The sequence below is a fragment of the Mastigoproctus giganteus genome, chromosome 2, assembly GCF_048544385.1.
Source record: "Mastigoproctus giganteus isolate SK-2022 chromosome 2, ASM4854438v1, whole genome shotgun sequence".
Classification (NCBI taxonomy): domain Eukaryota; kingdom Metazoa; phylum Arthropoda; class Arachnida; order Uropygi; family Thelyphonidae; genus Mastigoproctus; species Mastigoproctus giganteus.
In genome coordinates, this window is record NC_143576.1 from 21,265,899 (window position 1) to 21,288,129 (window position 22,231).

Consider the following 22,231-nt stretch of genomic DNA (forward strand, 5'->3'; position numbering starts at 1 on the left):
GCGTGGAATACCTTGGTCCAGTGCTGTCTGTGTTTCATATTTATATTTCACAGAGTTATACTCCAGAACATGGCAGCAACCCCGTACTTTGGCGAGAAAAAGTGGGAGAAAGCAGTGATAGGACATGAAGGCAACTCCCACTCACTGATATCCTCCTCTCTTCCTCCTCGCCTGCATGTTATTGGGGGGTCATGTGACATCACAATACAGTATGTCGGAGCTAAAATGAAGAAAAAGAAACGATAAAAAGGCAATTTTTTTAAACAAATAACAAAAATTTACAGCCACTACCACTAATTCTTCTCCTCTGTACATTACTAGACTACATGAGCATTAACAATGAGAATTGCTTATGCATGTCAACAGAAATGTTTCTTTTTTTTTTTTTTTTTCTGTTCTGGGGACTACTGCCCCCCCACATCCCCGCCAATATTATTATTATTATTAGCTATATTGTGCAAGGAAGCTTGAGGCTTATGCTGCACCAGCCAAAAAAAATTTCAGAATTACCCTGAGAGAGAGAGAGAGAGAATAAGAGTCGGAAGTAGAAGGATATCACCAAGAAAGAGAAGAATGATGATATCCAGCTAAGGACCCTGGGTGTGCCAATTCCATACTCACCAGACGTGAGCCCCTGGGGTAGAAGAGAACCTGATACTAACTCGTGCATACAATTACTGTGAAAAACATCAAATTGTCAAGAAACAACTTGAAAGCAAAAAAAAAAACAAACTAACCTCATCAGTCCTCCATGCCAATACACTTCATCAAACATCCACACCGAAAACATGTGCTGTATTCCAAGTATCAAATTCACACACTATTCAGTTACAGTCTTATATCCATCCTTCTGCAAACGGAATAGCACACAATAACCGAAAGCAGCACGATAATTTTTGCATTTCCCGCTAAAATCAGAAGTGAATTTACATCCATTCAAACGATCGGAGACGCACAATGCGGTAAATTACGCATTCACAATAATCAGCCAATCACAGAACTCGACCGGACTCCATTCTTCGGCCATGCCTGCAACGGAAATATCCATGTTCTGGAGTTCAGCCAGAATAATATACTGTATGTGACACTATTTTTAGCAAGGCACTGTATAGCGTTCAGGAAATCTTCAAAATATTTATATGAAAATGGTAACTTTTTAAAACTGTCTGAAACAATTGCTGAATTTGATTCAGTTATGACAGCACATATTCACCGTTTCAGAAATCTGAATCGAAAAATATCGTTCACTATTTGGGTGATCAAATACAAAATTAAATTATCGAAATAATTTCACAAAATATTACAGATAAAATACTAGAGACGAGTAGAGAAGCTAGTCATTTCTAGTATTTTGCTATAATCACTGAAGATGAAAATAAAAATATGGATACAAGGAATCATGCTAAATCAATGGCCTTAAATATAACATCTTTTAAATTTCTTTGTTCAATTATAATTTGGCATGATATTTTAAATAAAATTAATCCGATAAGTAAAATGCTCCAAAAAAAAAAAAGGATTCCGATATATAAGAAGCTCTTGAATGTCTACAAAATATCACAGAATATTTATTTTAAAGAAAATAAAAGAGAGGAAGTCCAAAAAATTCTGGAATCAGCTAATATGGCTACTATCATTGGCATTGAAGTTCGTTTCCAGAAGAAAGGACTGTAAGGAAAAGATTGAAAAACATAATTTCAATTATGAAAGTAGAGATGAAGCTATTCAGGATCCGCTACAAAATTTCAAAATTAATTTTTTCCTTCAAATTATGGACACAACAATTTTCTCGTTAACTGAAAGGTTTACAAATAAGAAAGAACGGGTAGAAATATTTAACATGTTTTATAATAATTCTGAATTAAAAAATGGTCAGTGATTTAATAAATTGTTAAGTGACATTGAGTCCGATATTGATGGTTAAATGGTTTAGCATTATCTGAAGAACTTAAGAGTACTTCAGATTTATATTAAAAACACTATTACTCCATTTAAAGCGTTACAATATATTTTAAACGATTTTATAGATACTTTCCCAAATGTAGCAGTTGCATTAAGAATTTTATATTAAACAGGCAACTGAAACTTTACCAGTTTCAGTTGCCTCAGGTGAACGGATTTTTCAAAATTATTTACAATCGAAAATGTCTCAACAACGATCCTCTAATTTGGCAATAATTTCAATATAAAATGATCTTTTAGAACAAATAAACATAAATGAAATAATTAATAAATTCGCATCTCTTAAAAAGCAAGGAAACATAAATTTGTATGATTTTCTATTATTTTATTATTGCAGACTACTGTGATTTAGAATTAAAATTTATTTCAGAATGATTTTGTTATTTTTTTTTGTTCTTTCATTATATTATATGAGATATGTTGTAATTCTTTCCTTTTTCCTTATTTTATTGTTTAATCCAAATATTTTGGGGCGGCAAATTTGATTTTGCTTACTGGAGAACTGAACTGCCTGTTGTAGCATGAAATAGAAATTATTTTAGAAACATTATAATAGCATAATGTTTTAACTATTATTTATATTAGTATTATTTCAGATGTGTTTCACTTTTTATTTAAATAAATAATGATTTTATGTGGTGAAAATATTAAAAATCATTAAATTGCTGTTCCTTGCAGACAAATGCAAGTTAAATTATGAAAACTTTGATTCTTATGTGCACACAGTGGTTATACTTGTCAAGATTTTTTACAGTTTAATTCGATATACTCTACTTTTTATCTTTTTATTATTAGTATCATACTTTAGCACTTGTTACTGTTATTGTATATTCCTCATTATCTTACTTTACTAGTATGAAGCAAAGGCTCCTGAGCTGATTATCATCATTCTTCTCTTTCTTGGTGATTCCTTTCTACATCTGGCTCTCTCTCTCTCTCTTTCTCTCAGGTAACTCGGGAATTTTTTTTTTTGGCTGGTGCAGCATAAGCCTCAGGCTTCCTTGCACCATATGGCTGATAATAATAATAAACTAATCAGGAACATCTAATTATTTTCTGTGTGAGTATATTGGAAGGTTTCAGAAATTAACTTGGAATACAGTTAGCATTAGTAGAGGCATATGATGCAAGAATGCAAGCTTATACAGCATCAGCAAAAAAAAAAACCCTTCCCACTTCTCCCATCCATTTGTTCCAGATGTTTGTCTAGTTCTGCCTTGAATTTATTTAAGCTCTCAACTTCCTCAACAACAGATGGAAGTTTGTTCCAGCAATCAACTACCCACTGGCTAAAGGAAAATTTCTACAAATCTATTAGACAACTGTCTTTCCTCAATTTCAGTTTATGCCCCCTGAGATTTGTAATCTGAGCAAGAGGAAAAATTCCAGCATTGAGCCTGCTCAATCCATTCAAGACCTTATACACCTCAATGAGATTGCCTCACAGGTACCTAGTCTCCAGACACTGCAATTTGCAGAACTTAAGCCTTTCTTCATAAGAGCATTCTTTTGTTCCAATCACCAGTCTTGTTGCCTTTTGTCTGTACTCATTCTAGCAACTCTATATCCTTACTAAAATGAGACTCAGACCTGTACGCAGTACTCAAAGTGTGGCCTGACTATTGCCTTATACAAGGGGATAATCATCTTATCCCTGTTCGCAAAATTCCTGTATATCATTGGCAAGACCCATGACCTACTCTGGCAGTCTGTCTGCACTGCTTAGAAAACTTCATATCTAACTGCACAATTACCCCGAGGTCTCTTTCATTCTCCATTACCCGAGTGTTACACCACCCAGTCAGTACATTTCTCTGAGATTACTGTTATTTCTCCTCCCGTCTGCCCAACTTTTCCAGATACAGTTGCAGCAGCATACTGTTATTAACAACCCTCCTAACCTTTGTATCACTGCAAACTTTGACATTAAACTTGATATACCTTCATTGATATCATTGATAAATATACAAAACAACAATGGGCCCAACACGGAACCCTGAGGGATACCACTAATAACATTAGAATCCACTAAGAGCAGTATCCATTGATTACTACTCTCTGTCTTCTCCCACTCAACCATCCTTTATCCATTGTAACAACTTGCCCTTAATGCCACAATGCTCCGATTTGTACATTAGTCTTCCATGTGCAACAGTACCAATAGCTTTTCTGAAATCCAAGTGTATGATATCAAAATTATTTTTTGCATCCAGTTCCTTTGTGACCACATCATAGTATCCAATGAAATTTGTCAGACTAGACTTTCCCTTAACAAACCCATGCTGTGTATGAATTATTACTACAATCTTGTCTAGATGATCTTACAATACATCTTTAACCAGTGATTCCATTATTTTCTCCTGAACAGAAGCTATACTAACTGGTCTGTAATTACTTGTATTACTCTTAGATCCTCCTTTGTGAATTGGGGATACATTTGCACATCTCCAGTCCATGGGGACTTCCCCTGAGTCCAAGAATGCTCTCATAATTATGGCTAAGGGTTTGCTTACTTCCTTTGCCATCTCCTTTAATATAACTGGATAGATCCCATCCACCCCAGGTGCCTTTCTTATGTTTAACTTCAACAATTTCTCCTCTCAATTATTACAAAATCATTTAGCTTCCTGCCAGAGTTTGAAAAACGTTCCCTTTCCCGAATAACTCCTCAAATAGTTGAAGGAAAGCAAAAAGTATACAAACAAAGACTATGCATTTTTTTATTCGGGTTATCACGAGTGTAATTACACTGTCAAAGAATGTTTAGTAAAAATGAGGCCTACAACCATCAGTGCTGACTTCTAGTTTTTAGTGATAGAGAAGGATCATTTACTAACTAAAAATATATATTTAATATTAGTAATAATGCAAGAAAGCAAGCTTGTACTGCATAAACAAAAAAAAAAAAAAAACCAACACTTTCCATATCATTTGTCAATCTGCTAACAGTTTGGCTAGCTCTACCTCAATTTTATTCAAACTGCCCACTTCTACAATACCAGATTGAAGAATGTTTCAACAAGCAACTACCTCACTGGCTGAAGGCAAATTTCTGCACATTTGTCCTTCAACCATATTTTTGCAATTTAAATTTAAACACCCTCGTGTGCATATTCTGAGCAAGCATAAGGATGACATCAGCAGTGAGCTTACTCAATCCATTCAGCCTTAAATATCTAAATTCAGATCCCCTCAAATGCCTAGGTTCCAGATGCTGCAATTTGCAGAACTGAAGCCTTTCCTGGTAAACTCATTAAACCCTCATTAAACTTGTTGCTTCTTCTCTGCTGTTGTTTCAACAGCAGAGAAGGAGCAAAAAGAGCTTCCCGACCTGTATAAAATACCCAAGATGTGGCCTAACCATTGCCTTATACAATAGGATAATCACCTCCTTATCCCTGCTAGCAGAATTCCTGTATGTCATTGACATAATCTCACAATCTATTCTGACAGCCTGTTTGCACTTCTCAGAGAACTTCATATCTGGCTGCACAGTAATCCTCAGATCTTTTTCATTCTCCCCTACCCTGAGTGTAGTACCACCACATAGTACCTACTTTAATTTGGGATTACTTCTACCCATATGTAGTACCTCTCATTTGTCAATATTAAATTTCACTTGCCACTTCTCAGTCTATCTGCCTAATTTATCCAGATTTCGTTGCAGCAGCATACCCTAATTACTGTGATTTACCACTCTGCCAACATTGCTGGACTTGGTGCATCATGGCCTTTGTGCCATAAAAACCAAAATCAAACCAAACCAACCATTGGTGGACATTAAGCCTGATATTATTATTATTATTAGCCATATGGTGCAAGGAAGCCTGAGGCTTATGTTGTACCAGCCAAAAAAAAATGTCTGAACTACCCCGAGAGAGAGAGAGAGGAATCACCAAGGAAGAGAAGAATGATGATATCCAGCTCAGGACCCTGGGTGTGCCAAGCCCATACTCACCAGATGTGAGCCCCTGGGGTATGAAGGGCATATCAGGTTTAATATCTGATATGCCTTTATATCATTAATGAATATAGAAAACAAAAATGGGCCCAGGACTAAACCCTGGGGGGGGGATTCCACTAATAACTTTGGTCCAAAAACAGCAGTGTCCATTGACAACCACTCCTTTCCCACTCAACCACCCCTTTATCCATAGCAGTAACTTGACCTTAATGCCATACTGTTCCAATTTGTGTAACAGTCTCTCTTGTGCAACGGTATCAAAAGCTTGAGCTGTCTGAAAACTAAGTATATGATATAAGAATTATTTTTTGCATCCGATTCCTTTATACATAAGAGTATCCAATCAGATTGGCCAGTCAAGATCACTCCTTAACAAATCCATGCCATTACTGCAGTATAACTGCATTCCTGTCTAGATGGTCTTGCATTACTTCTTTAACCAGTGACTATTATTTTCCTTGAAACAGAAGTCAAGGTTTTAGATCTGTAATTGCGTCTGTCACTCTTTGACCCCCCCCCTTGTGAATTTGGGATAAATTTGCACATCTGCAGTCCATGGGGACTTCCTCTGAATCCAAGGATGCTCTCATAATAATGGCTCAAGGAGTGCCTACCACTATCCTTAAATATAACTAGATATTATTTAATATATTTAGAACCTGCTGGTGATCCAAACAGAACTTTCTTCTCACCATCTAGTAGACTATGCAGATAAATCTCCTACTTCTGTCACCTATGCTTTCAAGAATGTTGAAATTCATTGGTGAAAAGGTGTGTGACGATAAAAAGAGGTAATATCGGTTTTATGTTAATATGAATTACTTTTTATACATTGTCATGTGTCATCATACCGCTGTTCCATGGGTCAACGTATGAAGCCTCACCATTATGCCTTGTCCATGTACTTCTCTTCATCGTTGATTTCACTCCAGTTTCTGGAGTTTTTCAACCTGAATTCCCTCCCTAATCACATCATTCCTGATTTTGTTGCATCTTGTCTCTCTGGCTATGCTCCTCACAGATTTCATTTCTACCCTCTGAATTCTGCTTTCATCCTTTTTCCTCATAGTCCAAGTTTCAGATGCATACATTAGAATTGGTCTGATATATATCCGTCTTACACTTCAGTGGTATGTTCCTGTTCCAGATCAGATCTCTTGTCTGCCAATAAAAATTCCCAACTGCTCGTATCCTACTTATTTCTTCATCTAACACTCCAATCTTTGTAATAGTTAACTTTTGTTAATAATTTTTCGCTCTTTCCCTACCATAGTAATGTATCCGTCAGGCTCATCACTCCTCTTTAGAACATTACAGGAACTCCCCGACTTACGTAAAGGTTGCATTCCGCGGAACGTTATGTAAGTCAGAAATTTCCCCCATGCTTGTGCAACACTCACAACTGTGCTCGCTGAATTGATTGAATCAGAAAAGAAATGTTCGACGGACATGTAAATAAAATTATTTTTTGTATTTATTCAATTTTTTTATCGTATGCGCAGGAAAAATTACAAAAGCATGCAATTTAAAAAAATTATAAAATTACAAAAAAAGAGAGGAGACAGGCATAACGTCAATAAGTTTTACCTCTCGAGCATCGTTGCTAGAATTGATGTCTTCAGCTGATAAACTGTATGCCGCTGCGGAGGTTGAGGGCTGTAGAGATTTAGAATGGGTCACTCGTTCACCCTTACAAAAGAACATATTAATGGATGACTGGACAGTGGCTTTTTTCTTTTCATCATAGATTTCTTTGTAGCAAGCATATCATTTACCCTTCTGTTAACTTTTAAGAATCGTTTGCTGTCAGGATCCGTCTTCTCAAACCTTGCCATTGCCGTTGAAATTTCACGAAATGCCATTGCCATCTCTCTGGTGATGAAGCGCCTCGGCTCCTCATTTGGTTCATTTCGAGCTTCGTCAACATTTTCTTCTTTCACTATTGCTGTTTGCAAGTCAATAAGTTCTTTGTTAGATAATTCCTTCTCTTCCTCTGTTAATCCCTCCACGTCTTTGGCACCAACCTCCAGCTGAAGTAGCTCTGCAACCTTTACAATCTTATCTGTAACCTCTTCATATGATTGTCTTTTTCAACTCCTTCAAAGCCTTTTACGTGCCATGGTCATATTTTTTTCCATGCGCCATTCAAACAACTTTTAGTAATTTCTGCCTAGGCCTTATTAATGTTTAAGATGGCGTGGTAAATATTGTAAGATTTCCAAAAGTCTCTTAACGTAAAATTTTTTTTCATTGTCTACTGCAGACAATGCCTGAGCAAATGTTTTGTGTAAATAGTATGCTTTTAAATTCGAATTAACACCCTGATCCATCCTGGTTGGATGAGTGAAGTCGTGTTTGGCGGTAGAAATATGACTCCCACATTCAAATTGAAATCATCTAGATGCGTAGGATGTCTAGAAGCATTATCTAATAGAAGCAAAATCTTGAAAGGAACATCGTTGTATTTACAATATTTTTCAACCTCGGGAATGAAGCAGCATTTAAACCAATCTTCAAAGAGAGATATTGTTATCCATGCTGTCTGGTTCGATCAGTAATGCACGGGTAGGGTGGCTTTATTGATGCCCTTAAATGCATGAGGATTTCCAGAATGGTACACAAGCAGTGGTTTTAGTCTGTAATCTCCTGCTACATTAGCCCCAAGCAAGAGTATGGTCCTATCTTTTGATACCTCGAAACCTGGCATTGTATTTTCCTCTTTGGCAGTATATGTTCGATCTGGCATTTTTGCCCAATACAGAGCAGTTGCGTCAACGTTAAAAATTTACTGCGTTGAATAGCCGCCTACATCAATAATTTTTTCCAACACATCACAAAATTTCTCTGTAGCTGTAGAATCGACACTGGTGACTTCACTGCATATTTTAACATTGTGGAAACCAGTGCGACTTGAACCTATTAACTCACCTGTTGCTTGCCACGAACTTGGGTTGGGTTCACCGTACTTATCCTTAATATCTTTATAAATACTTATTGCTTTTGCTTGAATGGTCATTAGACTCGGGGGCACTGCTTCTGAATCTGATTTTCCATCCATATTATTAACAGCTGTTCCATTTTCGATATAGCACCTGAATGCTGTTTTGTGATCACTGTTGATCTTAAGTACATTGATCCTTTGACATGTTCTTTTATACGTGCACTGGCCTTTAAAATAGTATTCACTGTTGAAGTAGTGAGACCTAATTCCCTTGCAACAGATGACAAACTTTGTCCTGCTTCATACTTCTTAATCATTTTCATCTTCATTTCTAAATTAATTGGCGCCTCCGTAGCCAGGTGGGAAGGAGCAGCAGTGCGTAGCACACGCTTCTTGATTAGACCGGGGTTCGAGCCCGTCACCACCAAATACGGAGGATGCGGAAAGGTCATTCAGGGAATGACCACCGCATATCCCGGAGCAATATGGCCTTAGTTGCTAATGCTCCTAAAAACCAAATAACAACAACAACTAAATCAATTTTGTTTTGTTTCCTGTGGCACTACCACCACTTGCACTTTTCATTGGTTCCTTTCCCTTCAACATTATAATACGTAAATAGGAATGAAAAGAAGTTTCTGAAAATTTGTTTTTTATATGATTGAAGATTTCAGTGAAGGGGGAGAACACATTTCACCATAATAGCGTAAAAATCCACAAATTGCAGTTATCGGTATTATTGCAAATGCAATAAGATCAAGTTTACTACCTGTTTGTAATTAGATGCACTATCAGGAAAGCCCAATAAACCGGAAACTGCTACTTGTTTTTATTGTTTTTTGGTTGTGACCTCCATAAATGTGCTTTACAAAAATATCGCAAAGGTGTTAAAAATTTTCCATTAGTTGTATAGCCAAATTTTCAACTTCCAAGGACTTGGAACAAATTATAGAAAAAAAAAAAAAAAAAAAACCAATGTATTATTGGGTTCACATAATAATATTTTCACGATACCTCCATTTATTCCTATGGGATACAAAATACATTTCCACGATTTTTTAAAGTTTGCACCGGCCGGCAAAAACTTACATAAATTTGAATTTCCGTAAGTCAAGTATTGTGTAAGTTGGGGAGTTCCTGTACTTCACTTTTCTCCTGACTGAAAACCAGTCCAAAATCATTGGCCATACTAGCCCATATATCAGCTTGCTGTTTCACTTGTTCCCTGCTCTCTACTCATATGCAGGGGTCATCTGTGAAGAGCATGACTTTCATCTGGTCTTGTCCAAGTTGTTCTGCCACTCTACATTGCACATCATTCATGACAGCTATGAACAGTAGCAGTGACAGGACGCCTCCCTGCTACAAACCCGATGTTATTTCGAAGGTCTCCGTCAACCCATCACTGTTCTTACTTTGCTCACTGTATTGGTGTACATATTCTCAGTTCTTCCCACAAGATGTTCCTGTATTCCCAAGTTTTTCAAAACCTCCCACACTTTTTCTCTCTTCACAGCATCAAACATTTCTTTTTGTCCAAAAATGCCATCTACAATTCTTTATTGTGCTCATAACACTTTTCCATCAGTTGTATGATGCAGAAAATTAGATCCACCTTTGATCAGGCAAGTCTAAAGCCATACTGTTCCTCGGCCATCCTATTTTCAATCATTCCTCTTATCTTCCACTCTACCACAGCTTCCTCACATGTGATGTCAGTGTAATGCCTGTATAATTGGAACACTTTCCTGTTCCCCATCTTGAAGAACAAGATGATCAAACTTTCTGTCCGGTCCTTCGGAACCTGTCTCTCATCCCAGATCTTGCAGAACAGTCTGTATGTCCATGCAATCCCTGCCTCGCCTTGTAGCCTTCAGCATCTCTCCATTTATCTCATCTATACCAGCAGACTTACCTATCTCGATGTATTTCCATGCCTGCACTACATCATTCTATGTTAAGTCTGTCTGGTCTCTCTCCATATCTTCTCTTTCATCCCCTCTTTTATGATCACCCTGCCTTTGTCCCTTTTGCCGGCTGTCCTACACGTTCAACAAATTTTCAAAATACTTCTTCCATGTTTCTTTTATCTCTTCATCTTTTTTTATACAGTTTTGGCTTATCCTTATATTGTGAGTTACTAACTAAATGGCATAATAATATAATAATAATTACAATTGAATATATATATATATATATATATTTCAGAATTACCTTTAAAAATCATGTTTTTAATTATTTTTTCTAATTTTTCATTTTAAAGTTAATTTTCTTATTTTTAAGGGTCTTTTTTCTTATTTTTATGAGTCTTTTTTTCTTATGAGCGGCAAACTACTATACTGCCAGGTCAGCTACATGAGGGGTTTCTGTATAAGTTGAACAGGTTGGGATTACTGACAGAGGATTGTGATTAATGGATATTTTTCAGATTGGTGTAACATCAAGAGTGGGGGTCCCTCAGGATTAGTTCTTGGACCACTGTTGTTTCTCATTTTCATAAATGACATTGACGAAGGGATAGAAGGCATGATGTCAACATTTTCAAATGACATAAAGATTGGCACAGTCGTTAATGATCAGTGCCAAGCAGTGCTCCTTCAGGATTTAGGGAATAATTTTAACATAGTTTATTTGGATTCCTCCTTCCCTGGGGAATAGCAACCACAAATAAATTATATACTTTGGTGGGGTTGAATTAAAAACAGTGGAGGAGGAAAGAGATGTGAGAATTAAAATATGGGCAGATATGAAGTCTTCTGAACAATGTAAACAGGTAGCCATGAAAGCTCATGGTGTCCTATATCGATGATTTATCGAATGCTATCCTGTAGAGATAGTGAGGTCACAATCCCGCTGTATAAGGTAATTGTAAGACCCACATTTGGAATACTCTGTTCAAGTATAGAGACTTCATCTGAAAAAATACATCAAGCTTCTTGAAAGGATCCAAAGATGAGCTACGGGAATGGTGAGATCGGCAGAAGGACGACTGTATGAGGAAAGACTCCGATTACGTGAGCTACAGAGCTTGGCAACTAGGTACATCAGAGGTTACTGATGTGCCCGGTTACCTGATTGAGGTTTATAAGGATCTGAGAGCGATTAATTAAAATGAATGAAGGTGAAATTCTCACTGTTCTAAACAATTGCAGAGTCGGGGAAACCCCCTGAGCAGCATTACAATTAACACTATATACAGGTACTGGACCATTTATCTGACTTCCAGAAAACCGGCTAGTTTCGAATCTGGCAGGCTTTTTTTTGGCAAAGTGCAGGTGTGGAATATAGCAAGCATGAATCATAGCAATCAATTGCACGTCAGTTTCAGTATGACAGCTGCTGTGTGCACTTGCCCCTCTACATTTACGTGATTATTTGTGCCAATTTTATTATAATTTTCTTAATACAAAATTTCATTTCATTTCATTTTGGACTCGGTATATCGAAGAAAGTAGAGTTACTTATGAGACTTGATAAAGGTGCTTCAGTGCGGCATTTGAATGAGGAGTATGGTGTTCGTACATCTGCTATCTATGATATCAAGAAACAGAAGGAACAGATACTTAAATTCTACGATGACAGTGATGTGACTAAATTAATGGACAAATGAAAAACTTTACACCAGTCAAAGAGTGTAGACATGGACAGAGTGTGGCTTGAATGGATTAGGCAGCATTGGAGTGAAAAGTTTCTACTTGATCATTCCATTATAATGGTCCAAGCTAAACTTTTTCACACGGAATTAAATTTGACAACCTCATTTGAATATTCATCTGGGTGGTTCAAAAGATTAATCAAGGCACGACATTCGCAAGCTGAAGGTTTATGGAGAAAAGGCTTCTGCAGACCACGATGCTGCAGAGGCGTAGATGAATTTGCCAAGTTGGTTTCTGATGAGGGACTGTCAGCTGAACAGGTGTACAATGCAGATGAAACTTCTTTATTATGGCATTACATACCAAGGAAATCGTATGTAACACCAGATGAGTCAGCACTAGAAGGGTATAAGGATTCCAGGGAACGACTTATGATTCTTGCATATTCCAACGCAGCTGGCACCCACAAGTGCAAATTACTCACTGTTGGGAAAAGTCAGAATCCTAGGGCATTTTAGCATTTCCTGTAATTTATAAGGCAAATAAGCAAGCTTGGATTACAACACAGATTTTCACCGATTGGTTTCTAAAGAACTTTGTGCCCGATGCCAGAGCTCACTTTAAATCTGTGAGACTACCTGATGACTGCAAAATTATTTTAGTGCTTGATAATTGTTCTGCACCCCCTCCTGCTGAAGTTCTAGTCAAGGACAATGTATGTGCTGTTTACTTGCATCCCAGTTGTACTTCGCTAATTCAGCCTTTAGACCAAGGTATTCTTCGTGTGTTCAAGTGCAGGTACAGGGATGTATTTCTGCAGAAAATGCTAGACACTTGCAATGAAGGTACAGGGATAAAAGAATTTCAGAAAGCATTTAATGTTAAAGACACTTTGGAGTGCAGCAAAGTTCTGGGACAATGTACCCGAGGATACTTTGATAAATGGCTGGCATAAACTATGGCCATCTAACTTATTTCTCGATAGCGAGGAAGAAATAGTGGAGAATTTATTGGAATATGCAAAAAGTTTGTTATGTGAAGTAGCCAAGTCACTTGAAGGGGCTGTACAAGAGTGTATAAACATTGATGGTGATGCTCCAGTTGTGCTCAAACTCACTGATAGTGAAATTGTAGATATGGTAATGAATGCTGATCAGAACAAATCAGATGAGTGATGACAGTGCACTGAAAGAAGAGAAAGTGTCTATAGATAGGTGCATCAGCCTGACTGAGGAACTGATTCGGGGAATGGAGCAAAAGAGCTTCATCAGTGAGCAGCATATAATGTGGATGTATAAAATACAAGAGGTTTTCATTAAAGAAAAACCAAAGTATATGAAACAACAGAATCTGCAGGACATATTTACAAAGATCAACCAGAAACTTTCAAGTGAAGTTCAGCCCGAGCTTGAGCCTCAACCTTCAACCTCCAATACCTGTGCTTCTTCTCTTCCTGTACCTGTCACCCCAGATGTTGAATTGTCTTCACATGAAGATTAGTAGATTAATATTGATTAAACAGACTTTAGTTTAAGAAGTGTATTAATTTGTATCTGTTAAATACAATTTCTTTCTTTACTTTCATTGTTTATTTTATATTTTAAGTATACATTAAACCCTGGTCCAGAGTTTTCCGGATAAATGGTCCGGTACCTGTACTGTGTTTTAAACAATTCCAGCACTAGAGATCCTAAATTCAAATTACAGGGCTTGAGGTTTATATTAGATTGTAGGAAGTTTTCTTTTAGCTAGTGTTTCACTCACTTCTTGTTTTTTTTTTTTTCTCTAATGTGTTTTACTTGAATTTGCTTTTTGCAGTGCTTATCCATCTTATTGCCCTACTTTAATTTAATTTACGTTATGTTTCTTGGCAACATGTTGTCTATGCTAACACAGCCTCTTAAGTTTCCATTCTTTCTTTATTTCTTTTGCTTTTTTATTTTTCTTCATAATCTATTAATGGTTATGTGTGTGTGTGTGTGTATATATATATATATAAAATTAACTAAAAAAATAGTATTATATTCTTAACAGTTGCGGACAACATTCAAAGATGTTGCACCACCACTTCTTTTTGATGTATTACTGGACCCTGACTATCGTAAAGTGTGGGACACATATATGATTGAAAGTTATGATATTGGCTGCCTTAATCCTAATAATGATGTTGGGTACTATGCAGGTAAAGAACTACAATTAGTTGAATTATTTGTAATGAAAGGATTTTTGACATTTATTAAATGCCTCTTTCTGAGGTTAATACAAGGTGTGATCAAAAAATTTGTGGACTGAACTAATATTCAAGAAATGATGAAACTTGGTTATTCAGATGAATCTCTTTTGAAGTAGTCCTCCTTGATGCCATATACAGTTCTAATGCTTCTGCAACTTCTGGAAGCATTTCTGTTTCCAGAAGTTGCAGAAGGTTTTTTTTTTGGAATTGTTAATAATTCTTATGTCATGTTCTGAATAATTTCCTCAGTCATTTCAAATCTGTAACCTTTCAAATGGCTTTAACCTTGGAAAAAAAAATCACAGGAAGTTAAACCTGATGAGTAAGGTGGATGGGCAACTACAGTGTGCTTCTTAAGAAATTCTTGAATGGAAAGTGCTGTGTGTGCAGGGTTGTTGTCACACAAGTGCCAATTCCCCGAAGTCCACTTTTCTAGCAGTTTCCTCTAAACTGCATCGTACATTTGTATTCCTTGTTCACTGTTTGACAACGTGGAAAAAATTCATAATGCACAATGCCCTGTGAGTCAAAAAATACAATAAGTGCGATCTTCATGTTTCATTTAGATTATTTCGCTTTTTTTATTATTATTTTTTTTTTTTTTGGGACTTTATGAGAATACCACACTTTCCACTTCCATTGAGTGGACTGGGCTTTTGTTTCTGGACCATAGCCATAGACTCATGCTCAGTAAAATCACTCATTTTAAAATGTGACAAAACACATACACCTTATATTTAGTACACACTAGTTTGTACTGACTACAGATAAATGAATTACTCATATATTACTTTAGATGTCAACAAACACGTTGTGACAAGTTGCAACTTGCTATGCTGCAGTTTCATGATACAAAGTCGGTCTCCAAACATTTTGATCTCACCTTGTATAACTGGTAATTATATTATACATAAAACTCATAAAATGTTGGCTGTTTATCATTTCAAAATGTATATGCAATATGCAAAATTATAGTCATTTAACCTTCCACTGCTAACATGGCACTTGACAGATGTCAATTTTTAAAATTTTTGTTTCTTTTTTCTTTTTTTTTTCGAATTTGTAAATGAAATTAAATCTTGACATGTACCTTTCCCCACCAACATTCTGTACACCAGTGTTTCTCAACCTTTAGTAGACCATGGAGCACCACAACGTATTCCCCAATTTAGGTAGAGCACCAGAACAAACATGTATTTTTTTAACATTTTACTATATATAAAGATTATATTAGTGTAACAATGAAATAGAAAATGGACCAAATAAGATGCAATCATCGACTCAATTTATATAGACAGTACACATAAATAAATTATGTAAAAATTTATTCTTCAGCGCAGAATTTGAAGTGATGAGAACTTGCAGTGCAGTTCAGCAGTCAAGAAACCCTGCTCTGAATGATTATACATCACTTTCTGTTTTTATTTCAATATACGAAGGCTGTTCACTAAAGAACGATCATAATTTTTTTTTCACAACGTACCTTTATTAATCATCCATTTGATGATCCTTTTCAAAGTAGCCCTCATTTGATGAAATGCACTTACTCCAATATTTCTACCAGTCAAAAACCATTGGAGGCAGTTCTCAACATGCATTTGAGAATTGCCTCCAATGTCTTTACAACTTCTTTTAACAAACTGGAAATGTTTTCCTCCAGCTCCTTTAATTCTGGAAATTAAAAAAAAAAAAAAAAAATGTAAGGTGCAAGGTGCAAAAAATTGTAAGGTGCATGTAAAATACATAAATACACATTTATGTATTTTACATTAATGATGGCTAAGGTACTCAATGACAGTATGAGCAATATGAGGTCTCACATTGTTGTGATACAATGTCCATCTACCTTGTGCAGTTGTGGTTGTTTGCAATGAATGTGATCCTACAAACTGTGCAGTAAAATTCTGCAGAAAAGGTCCTGTAACAGTTGCATGACATGGCACAACATGCTAGTAAAACATTTCTCGAATATGAAATGACCGTAGTCTCATCCACCATTATCACCTTGTGCAGAGCCTCACCATCTTCAGTAACCATCCACTGCAGCTCCTGACAAACCCCCATGCAAATTTTCTGTTATTATTATTATTATTATTAGCCACATGGTGCAAGGAAGCCTGAGGCTTATGCTGCACTGGCCAAAAAAAAATTTCCGAGTTACCCTGAGAGAGAGAGAGAGAGAGAGAGAGAGAAAGTAGAAAGGAATCACCAAGAAAGAGAAGAATGATGATATCCAGCTCAGGACCCTGGGTGTGCCAAGCCCATACTCACCAGATGTGAGCCCCTGGGGTTAAGCTATAAGTAGTCTTGGAACCCAGCATGCACAAACATGTAACATATGCATGGTCATGGGAAATACTGTGCATGCTTACTGCTGACATTCTCAACATCTCTGTCACCTGTCTTACTGTTATATGGTGATCTTCTCTCGCAATTACAGAAGCAGTGTTTGTGGTTTCTGTGGTCACAGTCTCAGAGCAATGGTTGGAGCTTCAGGACCATCAATTTCTGTGATTGAATCATGTAAGTCTTTAAACATTCCAAACTACTTGCAAACTGTGCTATATGGAAATGTAGATTCACCATAAGCCTCTTTTAACATTTCATATGTTTCTGCAGATGTTTTCTTGAGACGAACAAAATTTGAGAGCAGCATACCATTCCTCGCATGTCACATCCATTATTATGTAGATGAAACTGAATAGGCATAATCTTGACCGACAGCCAAGGTCACACCATGCACATGAGTAAGCTGCTCAGTAGCTATGTTTGGTTTGGACTTAAATTCTGCAGTTCAGCTTAAAATAGCAAGCAATATGGGTGTTCATGAAAAATTATGGTCATTCTTTATTAACAGCCCTCGTAAGCAGGATATACTGGATGTTATCTTCCCATTTCACATATGGCCTCTCTCTTGGTTGTGCACCAGAGCTTTGGCTTCCCAGGCTAAATGTGGAAACCGGCTGTCATCCATTCTGATGGCATGGCTAATCAATTACTTTATTTGGCATTTAATAGACACCAGGGGAGAAAAATCATCTGTCTTTCTACTACTCAAGTCCTGCACTCACATGGCATCTGTAAGACTGCAGCAAAAGCTGTTTAATTTTGCAGTCAGGCTTTGGTTTTGCAACTACATGCAAACAGCTGACAAAAATTCAGACATTTATGTTGCATTTATGTTGATTCCCTGCTAGTATCTGTGTTTCACTTCAGGGGATGACCAACCCTGAAAATACTTTAAAAATATGATTAAAACATTATTATTATTGGTGTCTGTAATTTATTTTTGTTCAATATTTTGTATTTGAATTTAGCAAGTCATAATTAATAAAACACTATTCTCAATTTAGTAAAAACAGTTAAAAATAATTTTTATAATTAAGAAAAAAAAAAGATGTCTCACAGATATCATATCAATGTATTTATTCTATTCAGGGCATGAGCAATGGAAAGTTAAAGATTTACTTTACAAAAATTTGATTACTTTGAAGATTCTTGGATATGTTTCACCATTTCAACAAGTTCCCCCCCTCCACCAGTACCATTCCGAAGCCTTTTAGTATGTAGGATAGCTGGAATAGGACGAGGATATATCATTCAGCCCCCCCAAAGGTATCTCCACTTTGACGTAGTGGAGGGCCAGAGTATCTCTCTTAGTCTGAGTCATCACTTGTAACCTGTCCAGCATGGGAGGCCCTGCTAGTAGTTACTCTACTGCTGTTTCAGTGCGCTAAAATGGCGGTAGTTTCATTTGGCCACACAAGCCCCCCCCCACTGGGTGTGGGGCTAATAACCCTACCCCAGAAAACAAACATAATGTTACGAAACCTCAAGGAAATAGCTGGAATGTCTCAAATGGAATTTGACCCAAGCATGCCAAAAGGATTAAAGAGATTTTTGTAGCTACATGGAAGTCTGAAGTTTGTACCAACCAGGAACAAGTAGGAAATTGGAGAAAGAATTGAAGAGATATAAATGTAGCAGCTTTACAAGAGATAAGATGGGGAAACGTAAAAATTATAGACCTCTGAGACTACACCCTAATAAATTGTGGAAGCAGAGACAACATTCTGGGGACAGTCTTTATGATTAAGAAGGACATTAAAGCATGAATGATGAGTTACAGTGTAATTAATGAAAGAATATGTATGCTAAGGCTTAGAAGTGCCTTTTTTAACACATTCATGATCAGTGTACATGCTCCGGTAGAAGATGCAGAGGATGCCTTTTATGAAGTGGAAAGAAAACATTAGATGAGGCCCCAAGACATGATATTAAACTCATCTTTGGAGACATCAATGCCAAAGTAGGGAGAGAGGAAGTACACATACCAACTATAGGAAGAAACAGTTTACATGAAACCAGTAATGAAAATGGGGAAAGGCTAATAGACTTTGCCAGAGGGAAAAGCTTGAGCATTAGTAGCACAAATTTCCCACATAAGAATATCCACAAAGAAACTTGGATATCACCTGATGGTGTCACACATAATCAGATCAATCACATCTTCATTAATACTTGTCATGCTACGGATGTAATGGATGTGAGGAGTTACAGGGGGGCAGATTGCAACTCAGACCATTTTGGTATAGTGCCATCTGCGAAATAGGCTCTCAAAGATATATAGAGGGAAAGGAGGGATAACAAAGAAAAGATTTCAACAAGATAAGCTTAAAGAAAATGAAGATACTAGAGAAAGATTTAGAATGAAAGTCGAGGAGTAACTGGAGAAACACCAATAACAGGATGGTGAGCCCATCAATAAGAAAGGAGAAGATATTAAGGAAGCACTGAGTATAGCAGCAGAACAGGCACTTGGAGTGGAACAAAAAAGATTGAGAAATGACTGGTTCGATCAGGACTGTGAGAAGATCCTGGAAGAACGAAGCCAAGCCAGGCAGAAAATGTTACTGAGAGGAACTAGAAAGAATACTGAGGATTACAGGGTTAAAAGAGCTGAAGCAAAGTCAGTATTTAGACAAAAGAAAAGAATAGAAAAAATGCAAGAAGAACACAACAGAGGGCAGATCAGGAAATTCTATAAAGAAGTAGGAAATGTGAAAAAAGGTTTCCAGCTGTCTTGATCTATGTAAGAATAAGAAAGGAGAAATAGTGGGTTTTTTTTTTTTTTTTTTTGTTTTTGTTATTTGGTTTTTAGGAGCATTAGCAACTAAGGCCATATTGCTCCTGGAATATGCGGTGGTCATTTCCTGACCTTTCCGCATCCTCCGAATTTGGTGGTGACGGGCTCGAACCCCGGTCTAAAGAAATAGTGGGAGGAGTAGTGGAGATCACAGATGTCAGATGAACTAATGAGACATATGGCAGAGAAGAAAAATGCATGGGATACATACAAATTAACACGTGACACAGAAGCCTATGGCAGATAGAAGTTGATCTGTAATCAGGTCACAAAGGAGGTTAGGCAGGCGAAGGCAGATTACAAGAAATCTTTGACAAAGGATGCTAAGAAAAACAGCAAGGATTACTTTACTTATATAAACTCTAAAAGGAAGGGGATGAATCTGATTGGTCCACTTGATATCGATGGGTCAACTGTTGATAATCCTGCTCAGATAGCAAACAAACTGAATGAGTATTTTGCATCTACATTCACACATGAGGAGTTATTAAGGTTTGAAAATGGCAAAAGTTTATCAAATTGAAGCAGGGTACTTAATGATTTTGTAATAACTGAGAGCAAAGTGGAGGAGAAATTGTTGAAGATAAACACAAGAAAGGCACCTGGGGTGGATGGGATCTATCCAGTTATATTAAAGGAGGCAGCAAAGGAAGTAAGCAAACCTTAGCCATAATTAGGAGAGATTCCTTAGACTCAGGTGAGGTACCCACAGACTGGAGATGGGCAAATGTGACCCCAATTCACAAAGGAGGATCAAAAGCTGACACAAGTAATTATAGACCTGTGAGTTTAACTTATGTTCCAGGAAAATTAATGGAGGCACTGGTTAAAGAAGCACTGCAGGATCGGGCACCTCCGTAGCACACGCTCCTTGATTAGACTGGGGTTCGAGCCCGTCACCACCAAATACTGAGGATGCGGAAAGGTCAGGGAATGACCACCACATATCCCGGAGCAATATGGCCTTAGTTGCTAATGCTCCTAAAATCCAAATAACAAACAAACAACAAACTGCAGGATCATCTAGACAAGACTTCAGTTATAGCTGGGACACAGCATGGTTTTGTTAAGGGGAAGTCTTGCCTGACCAATTTGATTGGATACTATGATGCAGTCACAAAAGAACTGGATGCAGGGAATAGCTTTGATATCATATACTTGGATCTTAGAAAGGCTTTTGATACTGTTGCACATGGCTGCTGCACAAATTGGAACAGTGTGGCATTGGAGGCAAATTGCTGCTACGGATAAAGGGGTGGTTGAGGGGGAGAAGACAGAGAGTGGTAATCAATGGACACTGCTCATCGTGGACTAATGTTATTAATGGAGTCCCTCAGGGTTGGGTCTATTATTGTTTTCTGTATTTATAAATGATATTGATGATGGCATATCAAGCTTAATGTCCAAGTTTGCAGACGATACGAAGGTTGGCAGGGTTGTCAAGGACACTACTGACACTATGCTGCTGCACAATGCTGACACTATGACACTATGCTGTAAAGGTTGAGCAGATGGGCTGAGAGGTGGCAAATGAAGTTTAACATTGACAAATGTAAAGTACTACATATGGGAAACAGCAACCTCAGAGCAATGTATCAACTCCGTGGTACTACACTGACAGTGGTAGAGAATGAAAGGGATTGGGGGTGGTTGTGCAGGCAGATATGAAGTTCTCTGAGCAGTGCAGACGGTCTGCAAGAGTACCCATGGTGTATTGTCAATGATATATAGGAATTTTTCTAGCAGGGATAAGGAGTTGATTATTCCCTTGTATAAGGCAATGGACAGGCCACACCTAGAGTACTGTATACAAATCTGGAGGCCTCATGTCAAGAAGGATGTAGAGCTGCTGGAACGAGTACAGAGAAGGGCAACAAGATTAGTGAATGGAACAAAGGGGTGCTCTTACGAAGAAAGGCTTAAGTTTTGCAAATTACAGTGTCTGGAGACTAGGCACCAGCGAGGTGATCTGATAGAGGTGTATAAGGCCTTGAATGGGTTGAGCACACTGAATTCTGATGGGATCCTTCCACTTGTTCAGATTACGAACCTAAGGGGGCATAAATTCAAATTAAGAAAAGATAGATGTAGAATAGATGTGCGGAAATTTGCCTTTAGCCAGTGGGTGGTTAATTGCTAGAACAAACTTCCATCTGTCGTTGTGGAAGTTGATAGGTTAAATAAATTTAAGGAGGAACTGGACAGGCATTTGGAGGGAGTGGTGTGATTTTTTTTTTTTTTTTGGCTGATGCTGCAATCGCTTGCTTTCTTGCATCACATGCCACTACTTCTACTGCTATTACTACATTATCTACAAGAGATGAGTAAGTCTGAACACAGCTGTCTCAGTAGTGCTCTATGTTTTAGACAAATGATGAATTCACTTTTT

At 37.3% G+C, this 22,231-nt stretch overlaps 1 protein-coding gene across 1 annotated transcript in view; it reads left to right on the forward strand.

Annotated features, from left to right (window-relative positions):
- The window catches only part of LOC150089207 (START domain-containing protein 10-like), an 86,384-nt gene that overhangs the window by 13,506 nt on the left and 50,647 nt on the right, over positions 1 to 22,231 (forward strand). Inside the window, exon 2 of the mRNA XM_090390373.1 lies at positions 14,498 to 14,645. Coding sequence (XP_090246499.1) covers positions 14,498 to 14,645 — 148 coding nt within the window. The remainder of the gene's footprint in view (positions 1 to 14,497; positions 14,646 to 22,231) is intronic.